Here is a 10,184-nt window from a genome sequence, read left to right on the forward strand (position 1 = left end):
AATGTTTATATTCAATCATTATGAATTTCTTATCTTGTTTTAGAAAGTCTTTTTTATTGATTGAACTCAATCCTTCATATTTTCTGTGATTATGTGAATGATTGTTATACAACGGTTTTAATTGATATATGATCAAGAGGGTTAGATATGCCAAGCCTAGGAAGACAGATTGTACTACATCATAGTTTAGTGTAATTTAGGTAGACGGTTGGTACCAATCGAAGATGGGTTATACTATTTCATTGATTGTGTGTATCCTATTAAAGACGTAGCTAATCTATACTTAGGGAAGACGGGTTGTACCACATCTTAGTGATTAGGTGGACGGTCTGTGCCAATCAAAGATGGATTATACTTATTCTTTGGAGGTAATTTCTTGACTACTCGAGTGAGACGAGCCTTATATCATGCATAGTATGAATTTTCCTTGTTAATTTATAATTGACTATTTTTATGCGATGAGTGGTGAAATCAATCCCCTATTCTTTCTCTCATCATTATAATCTTTATTTTATGTATTTAGTTTTATGCATTTAACTTAGTTATAAATAAAATTAAATCAAACTTCTTTTAATTAAGTTATATTTAATTTCGAAAAACTTGATAAAAACTCTTACGCGGTCCTTGAGGTTCGACACCCTCAATATAGCCCTACCCTACAAGGATTCGTCCTGTTGCGAGTGACTTATTTATTATTGATATTTTTGTACACAAAACAACTACATAAATTTTTGGCGCCGTTACTGGGACTAGACTGCAAATGGTTATGTTACTAAGTTTTAAAGATTAAATTTAACTTGATTCTTTTCTATTTTAATTTTCTTTTATTTCTAATTTGGTTTCTTTACTTTTATTTTTATTTTGTTTTTATTTTTGTTTTTGTTATTTTTTTCAATTTAGTTCATGTGGGGAGGCATTCCAACACCCCATGGACCATGTTCATATTGCTATAGTCCTTATCACCATGTTAGGGATTGTCCTACTGCCGGACAATTTTCTAATTATTCTTATGAGCATATGAACACATTATTCTCTAGACCGAGGAATGACCCTTACTCTGATTCCTATAACTCAGCATGGAGCAACCAGTCTAATATCTCGTGGCAAGCTCAAGCTCCTGAAAATTATGCTCTACAAATTCATAAACTGTACCATCAGACATATCTGCAGTTCAATGGGAAATCATATTCCCTTCAATATCAAGCAACTCCATAATAACAATCTCAGGCCACACCATCTCCTCAGTCAGATTCTGACATTCAAGATCAGTTGTTGAAACTTATGAGCAAGATGGATCAAACATTGGACTCTCTGAATAAGACAGTGAACTCTCACTCTGAAAGAATGGTAGCATGATTACTATTGTGGTTGAGTACCTGTGGTTCCTACAAAGTTCTTAATTAGCCAAGCTTTTGGGCATGTTGCTCTTGTGTGTACCAAACAAGAAAAAAGAGCTTGGGTGCCAAAGAATTAAGCTAGTCTGAAAAATCAAGTTGGTCCTAGTAGAGCAACTGGGGGTGAGGAGGGTGAGATAATTCAGACTAAAGAGAGTTTGAAGAATCAGGCAAATGAGGCTAGTGGTAAGACAATAGCTTTTAATAGAACCATAAGGAGGCCTTTGGAGAATTTCCAATTACAAATGGAAGAGAGGAAAAAGGATTGGGCTAATTCTTTTTATGTCATTGCTAAATTGTAGGATGAAGAGGATAAGGGAGAATGAGATATAGTTGGGAGTATTCAAAGGACTCCTACGTTTTTACAAGTGTTTGAAGATGCGCTTAATAAATGATAAGCACAGAATGTTGCACATTCAAACCCCTTAACTCGCATTTGTTAACCCCTTAGCTTCTTTGTAATATAATGCTTTACGTTGTTTTTGTGTTTTAAGCATTTTCAGGTTTCCAAGGAAAATTACAAGCAACTTTAGGTGTAAAAGGCAATTCAGGATTCTATAAGAAAAAGGGCTCGAGTGCAATACATATGGGCTCAAGTACAAAAGAGCTCGATTGCAATACAATTGGGATCAAGCGCATTTGGTAGCGTTGAAATGCAGAGTTGCAACAGTAGTGCAAAAAAAAAAAGGAATATAGGCCTCCTACAGTGCAGAAAAAGAGAAGAAGATATCTTTCTTCATGAAGAGGAAAGATGACTTTCCTTTAAAAGGGGGATTTATACACACTTGGAAAGAGTGAGAATTTTTTTAGAGAGTTTAGAGTTTCAGTTCCTCTCCCAACAGGCAAAACGAACACAACAGCTCTTGGATGGATTTCTTTTTAGCAAAAGTGATTTCCAGCATCTCCATGAGTAGCTAATCTTTTTATAGGGTATTGATATAGCCATCTCAAAGTAGCAATGGCCTAATTGTATTTTTTTCTTTGGGATTTTCTGCATATGTATGATGGTTGTACAACCTTGATAGTTGCAAATTCATGTAATAGGTTTTAAAGTTTATATTCAATTTTGATGAAATACTTATCTTGTCTTAAAAAGCTTTTTTTATTTTGATTGATCTCAAATCGTTCTTATTTTCTGTGATTATGAAAATGATGGTATAAATTTTATAACACTTCTCTCCCAGGATCTGTTGCACGAAAGGGATAATTTGGAACTTAGATAGCTAATCAGAAATGTCACGAAATCCCCCGTCCTTAGGGGATGCCCTCAGCAATGAGGAACATGTACTAGGGCGTATGTGTGACTCGTTTAGAGCATGGACTAGGACAAAAGAAAAGAACCAATTTTTCCAGTATCAGTGGTCACATGCATAGAATGAGTGTCTCTTGTTAAATACGATAGCCATTGTTATGAGGTTAGTGGTAAAATCAATTTACTATCCTTTACTCTCATTTATTTGCACTTCAATTTACGTTTCAATATTTAATTTCAAAACAAAAACAAACAAATCATTTTAATTTTAAGTTAGAGTAAATTTTGTTAAGACTTGATAACAAAACCAACACAATTCCTGAGGTTCGACACTCTCTCTATAGTCCTATTCTACAATGATTCATACTATTGCTAGTAGTATTTATTATCGACGTTACACAAACGACGACATCAATAAACATGATAGTAATAGTAACAAAAAAAGGAAAGGGTACTCAAACAATGTTTGACAAAGGTAAGGAAGTGATGGCTGATGAAGGAGAATTCTAGTATGGAATATTAGAGGTCTAAATGACCTCTCAAAGTAAAGGGATATCAACATACTAGTGGCTAGCTCAAAATATTCAAGTGTTTGCATTTTAGAAACGAGAGTAAGGGTAAATAAGGCCAACTCTATAAAGGAGAGATTTTTCTTGGTTCGGTTTTTTTGTAGGTCTATGTTAGTCATATGTTGTGCAAATTAAAATCTGGTTATGTTAGGATAAGAGCCAGTGGTTGGTTCTTGAACTTCAAAGAGGGAACAAGTTTTGAGATGGGAATTCAATTCGGTTCAAGGCATCTAAATTGGTGTCTTTCTTTTGTTTATGGGCTAAATAAAGGTTTGGAGAGAAAACGATTGTGGCATGATTTAGTTGCAGCTAAAGGTTTAGTGAGATCGATTAAACTCCTTTGGGATGAGGAAGGTAGGAAGGTTAACGAGGTTGATGATATTAAGAGAGTTGCTGAAAGATTTTATCATAATCTGTTCGGAACTAAAAAAAATTATCTACAACAATTGAGTAATATTAGTATTGCGCGCTGAAGATCAAAGTGTAGGCTTGGTTAAGGATGTTTCGGCAGAGGAAATCAAGAATACTTTGTTTTTCATGGGTTGCAGTAAATCTCCGGGGCCTAAAAGTTTCTCTGCTAGTTTCTAGGGTTAAATATATTTTAGCCCCCCATTTCTCTGGATGGCCCCCTAAACTACCAATACTTAGATTCTGCCCCCCCCCAAACTACCACTTTCTGATTTTTTGACCTCATCCGTCTATTTATTTCGTCAATTCTAACAGAAATTAGCCAAAAATCCGAAAATACCCCTCCCTTAACCGTGGAAATTTCAAAGTGTAGGGGGGTATTTTCGGATTTCTGTTTAAAATTGACGGCATAAATGGACAGATGGGGCCAAAATATCAAAAAGTGGTAGTTTGGAGGGCCAGAATCTAAGCATTGGTAGTTTGGGGGGCCATCTGGACAAAATGTGGTAGTTTGGGAGGCTAAAATATATTTATCCCTAGTTTCTATCAAAAGGCTTGGTAAGTAGTGGGTAAAGATGTTGTTGAAGCCATTCAAGACTTTTTCAACCCGGGTATGCTTTTGAAAGAAGTTAATGCAACCATTATCACCTTAGTTCCTAAGAAGATCAACCCATCTTCTATGAATGATTTTCAGCCCATCTCTTAGCTTGTTGCAATGTGATCTATAAGTGTTTTACTAAGATATATCCTTGTTAATTAGAAAGAATCAAACTGCTTTTGTTACTCAAAGAAGCATAGCTGAGAATGATTGATGGTCCTGTGGTTGAGTGGGATAAAGTAGTAAGGTGGGGAATTGCAGAGTGGACAAAAGTCATGTTTTTGTTGTAGCACCAATAATTGAGGTTTCTCGTGAACAAAAAAAGAAATGATTTTTTTGTATTCCTCTCTCGTTCTACTTTGAAAATCAACTATTAAATTTGTAAAATTCACGTGTGGATCCTACAAATCCGGCTAATGATTAATTTTCAAAATAAAAAGAGAAAGAAGAGAAGGACCCGGCCGGCCAAATGTGTTGACATGTAGTTGATATTGTTTATCATGTGTTGATATATAATTAATGGTTGTTTGACGTTGAGAAAATCATTACATTATATTTATTGTGTATTGGTTTATTGATTTCCAGCCGCATTTAAAGATGTAAATTAATAAACGTACGCTCACAATATTAATAGCGGGTTCATATAATTGCATCTGCATGTGATTGGTTTGGTTGATAGTAATTGGGATTACAACTCCAAATTGGTAGATTTAGGTCCGATAAACTTTATTTGAACTTTTGAGGTTGTATACGACGACGCTTGTCTCTTGTTTTTAAATTTCAATCCCTTCTCGTCATGGCCAATAAATTTTTGCCCCCACAAAGGAAACTACCATGCCTACCAATTTAATACCTATCAGCGTCCTGTCTTTCTGGCCTCTATTAAGTCACGATTTTTTTTTATTATTATTTATTTTAAAACCAGCCAACCAGGGATCGACTCCATATATCCAATTGCGGATATATATATATATATTATAGTTTCTTAACTATCCTTCATTGAGTTCTATAATAACTATTTATTTTTGGGATAATTGCACTAATAGTCTCTGGAGTTGGCCTTAATTATAAATTACTCCCTGTGGTACAAAAAGTGCATAGAGGGTCACTGTGGTAAACTATAATTACGAATCACTCTTTAAACCCGTTTTTTGTCCACCAAGTTAACAAATTTCGTAAGTTCGCCAAGTCATACCCAATAAAAAATCGACACGTGTCCATTACAATAAAAAAAATATAAAAAAATAAAAGTTAATTTTTTTTTGTTTTTTTTAAAATAATAGAAAATAGCAAATGGGTGGTTGCCGGGGGTGGCCACGTGTCGATTTCTTATTACGTATGACATGACAAATTAACGAAATTTATTAACTTGGTGGATGGAAAACGGGTTCAGGGAGTGATTCGTAATTATAGTTTACTACATGGACTCTTCATGAACTTTTTGTACCATAGAAAGTGGTTTATAATTTAGACCAATCTCAAAGACCAGTGATGTAATTGAATCAAAATTGAGATGGGAAGACTATCACTCCATCTAATCAAGTTCAAGATGCCTATCAAACCTTTCGCTTCAGTCATATATGCTCATACAACAACGAAAGTCTGATGGAACACCCTCTAATTAATTTCCCATAAAGGTTTGGCTTAGCAATTGAATCATTTTTATTTTTGATCATGATGGCTAGCTACCATCCATTGGGGTCCTCCCAGCCATTATTGCACAAAATAGATTATTATATTAGGTCAGAATTATTATTATTATTGATTATATATGCATGCATAGCTTGACTGTTAAAATATTGATTAAATGATTAAATTTATTATTTCTTATTAGCTTAAATTTTTAAGATAATTTATGATTTAGTATAGTATTAAAGTCGCCAAATATCATAAATTAGAATCTTGCCTGTCATTCGCTTCTTATTCCAATTATATATTTTTCATGTTGAGCTCCCTTATCAGGGAAGTAAGACTTGCATGCACATACATTATATGAGCAAACAAAAGGCAAAGGGGAGAGACAATTTTGTGGATGGAAATAGATGTAGGGACGAAACTAGTAGTTTTTCTTTAACTTTCCTTATTCTAAAACATTAATTATGGTCAGGACAGAAAATGGGGTTAATTCTGACTGATCATCAACCAATACAATAAGGCTTTGCAACTTCAGTCTGAATTTTTCATTACATTAATATTCCAAACATAAGACAACATGCATGAATCGCAAATTAAACATAATTATATTATATAGTTAATTATATAAAGGATCGATGCTGCATGGTTTTCCAGCTAACACAAATAGTTAATTAGTTCCTGGAGTCCAAGGCCATGATGGTGCTGAGATTCATGGGGTGCATGTATTCGGTAGAGCCACTTACGATCTGCTGAACAATGAGCCCGTTTGCCCTTTCAGATGGATGGAATGCATCCCAAAATGCATAAATGTCTCTGTTTGGGCATAAGGTGGATGCTGGTGTACAGAGTCCAAGACCATTATAGGGTCCTTGCCCACAGCATGCTACCTTCGATGTAACAAATCCTGTACAAAAACAATGATAACGTTTTTTAGGAGGGGGTTTTTTTTTTTTATTATTTAATTTTTTTTGCAGGATTGAAAAGTATTTAAACGTGACGTAAATGTGAAAGTAGTTTGAGTTTTTCTTTTAAGCATTTTGTGTTGAAAGTTTTGTTTGTTAATGTTTTTATTTTATTCTTTATAAAAAAAAAAAAAAAAAAAAAAAAAAAAAAAAATGGAGGAAAAACAGAAAGTACATGTTATTAAACACAATCAATAATGTTTGCTTGCTGATACCTTCAATGTACTTTTCAAAGAGAGAATTTCATTTATAACTCCTGATCTTTCATCACTTTTGAAAAAATGTATCAAAACTTTAATAAGTATCAATTTAGAGTATTCATTTTTTTATTTTTTTCAATTTCAACCCTCCATTAGAATTTTCCATTAAATCCTGTTAAAATTCTCAAAACACATTTTTTTAAAAGTGATAAAAGATCATGTGTTATAAGTGAAGTTTTTCCTTTTTCAAATGGTTATTTTTTAATAACGGCAATAGTATTTTAAAGAAAAAACGTAAAAATGTCTAATCCACATACTATGAAAGACTTCAATGTTACTTTTTAAAGTTAGATTCACAATTACAAAATGAGTGGTAATTCATTTTTCAAAAAAACAAATTAAAAATCAGGAACATATTATTTTCATATAGCTTTTTATGGCAAATTATCCAAGCACTGTGGGGCATGTCCCTTTCATTTATCTACTCTACGAATCATGTCTAATCATTACTAATTATTCATTAAACCCCAACAAGTAGTTGCTTATTTTATTTTGGCTTTCAAGAGGAAACATTAATAATATTGTAATATATATATATATATATATAGATGATGAAAAGAGATACCAAAGCTTTGAGGATTATGGATGAAATCATTGTGTATTTGCTGTGTATTAACACCGACAAAAACATCCGAACCAATCCTACTGTTGAGCCCACTTAGCATCTGAACGAGTTGCGGGTTGAACAAGGACGCAGCCCTTTGCAGCTCAGCTGAGCATTGCCCATTTGTGCTTCGCAGCGCCAATTCTGCCGGAACGCAACCCATCGGTCCTGTCCCTGTCACCAGAACCCTACGTGCTCCAAGATCATATAGCTTCTGAAATCACATTAAATATTTCATGAGATATATCTGAAGTTATATATACATATTGACAGAAACCGTAGAATATATAATGTGTGCATGTAAAAGCAGAAAGGTGTGTACCTGAAGAATCTTTTGGTACTCGGAAATGAGATACTTGACATAATCTGGAAGAGAGTACTGGGCAGATCTGGCAGAGTAAGGTACCAAGTAGTAGTTGTTCACAAAATCGTTACCACCAACAGTAATGAGGACGAGTGCTTGATTAACCAGTTGCTTAGCTCGCTGATCACCAATAATTGCAGCCACTCGTCGCTGGTACTCTTGGAAGTATTCAAGCTGTCTGAACATTCTTATTATGTTTATCTGCAATTTACAGAGACGGACTAGAAAGTTGATTTAAGAGGGCCAAATTGTGGTAACATTTTCTTTAAGGGGTCAAAGTTGAAATAAAAAACTTATCATGTGTTTTTTTAACAAATTGAAAAGCTAAAAAAATTCAACTTTGACAAATGTTTTTGCTAGAGAGGTGTTGGAGGGCCCCACGAGCGCTTCCATCACTGCCTTCCAATGTCAACATACTAATTCAACACATTAACCATGTACATTTGGTCCAATAGCACTCACATTGGGCTAGTCTTGTAGTAAAAATTACTTAAAAAAGCCGACTAGTTATTTTGGTTAAGGATATGACTAGTTGCTTTAGTCTACTGAGACCTATAAACTTTTACATGGTATTAAAGTACTGAATTTCTTGGATAATGATAGACTTTTCTTCTTGTTGTACACGTGTTTGACAATATTGTCATACGTGATAGAGTGTGTTAAGAGTATCACATTATCAAGGTTTTTTTGAGTTGTGGACTTTATAAGTCAAAATGTCTCCTCCTCTCTCAACTCATCTTTTAAGAATGAGTAATACCTCTAAACTTTTCCAATGTTAATACCGTGAGAAAGAAGTTGGAGTACTTACGAACTGAATTCCAGTGTCATTCAGAATTCCAATGCCAGCAGAAGCAAAGTTGGCGCCAATGAGTAGTCTTTGTCCACTGAGCTCCGGGCTCAGGTATGGCAACGTGGGTTCCGAGCCAATTTGCTCACCTGAATTTAAATATTCGTACATTTACATCGATCAATCACACAAGATCCATACATAAAATAATTAAACATTGAAATTTTAGCATGAAAAAAAAAAAAAAAAAAAAAAACCCAACTGATAAAATCAGGAATATTTCGGCCATTAGAGAATCGGCCTGTGGGGCGATGAGTTGGGTAATCAATGCCGTAGGGAGGGGAGTCAGCTCGGGCAGTGGTTGCCAAGTAGTTGTTGTTGCCGTTGTCGACCAGTGAATCTCCAAAGACGAAGAAAGCCCGAGCAGCCTCAGCAATATTAGTGCTAAAACTACCCAATGTCATCGCCATCATGAAAACCATCCTTGAACAAAGAAGCAACATTCTAGCCATGGATATATGATTTGGTGTATTAATTAAGTGTGCACTTTGATATGTGGATGCAACAATAGGGGATGCTTTATATAGTAATTAGGGTTTCTTTGTCGTCTCTGGAGATATAAAAATAAGGCCCACTAACACGAAAGCAAGCTAGTACAGGTAGTTGTGCATTGCAATACGCCATGTGAGGTCATCCCTAGACCACCCATGCTTCTAAGAAGAATATCATCTTCACTCTTCAGGGCAATTATTGGGTTGTTTCATCAAGAAGAAGAAGTTTGTTCTATATATGTAAGCCTTGTAACTTTAATTTTTACTCGATTTTTAGAGCATGCTGCAACGACCATTTCTAGTGTATGATGAGGACTGAGCAGTACTTCTTTCCCTTACTGAAGTAGAGGTACTATAGCAAGACTTAAGAGCTTCACAAGTAGATGAATGGTGGGCCTGAGAGTTATAACTATATCGGTCGGTTTGAAAAGGCTAGCAATAGGTCTTGATCATAAGCAACGTGGTCCATGGGGACGTTGGTCAAATTCAGTCAAAGCCACCCAACACAAACTGTTAAAAAGATTATAACATTAGAGAACTTTTCTAGGGTTATGTTTAGTGATGAGATTGAGAAATGATAGAGTTTTTTTAAGTGTCTTAGATCTTTTTATGCTGACATGACACTTAATAAGAAATCAATCTATAGTTCTTTTTTTATTAAAAATAATGTGTCATGTCAGTATAGAAGGACCCTAGAAGAACACTAGAAAGAGTTCTAGCATTTCTTGTGATGAGATTACAACGCAGCCCACAGGTTTAGGAAAGGCAATCAAATAAATAATTCTGCTTAATTATTACAA

At 34.6% G+C, this 10,184-nt stretch overlaps 1 protein-coding gene across 1 annotated transcript; it reads right to left on the reverse strand.

Annotated features, from left to right (window-relative positions):
- Positions 1 to 6,378: 6,378 nt before the first annotated feature.
- Positions 6,379 to 9,432, reverse strand: LOC133851914 (GDSL esterase/lipase At5g33370-like). The gene is made up of 5 exons (XM_062288540.1): positions 9,096 to 9,432; positions 8,855 to 8,982; positions 8,005 to 8,247; positions 7,644 to 7,896; positions 6,379 to 6,760 (listed from the first exon to the last, which is right to left on the reverse strand). The coding sequence occupies exons 1-5, from the start codon at positions 9,343 to 9,345 to the stop codon at positions 6,528 to 6,530; spliced, it is 1,107 nt and encodes a 368-aa protein (XP_062144524.1). The 5' UTR covers positions 9,346 to 9,432; the 3' UTR covers positions 6,379 to 6,527.
- Between the last annotated feature and the right edge of the window lie 752 nt (positions 9,433 to 10,184).

The sequence above is a fragment of the Alnus glutinosa genome, chromosome 12, assembly GCF_958979055.1.
Source record: "Alnus glutinosa chromosome 12, dhAlnGlut1.1, whole genome shotgun sequence".
Classification (NCBI taxonomy): domain Eukaryota; kingdom Viridiplantae; phylum Streptophyta; class Magnoliopsida; order Fagales; family Betulaceae; genus Alnus; species Alnus glutinosa.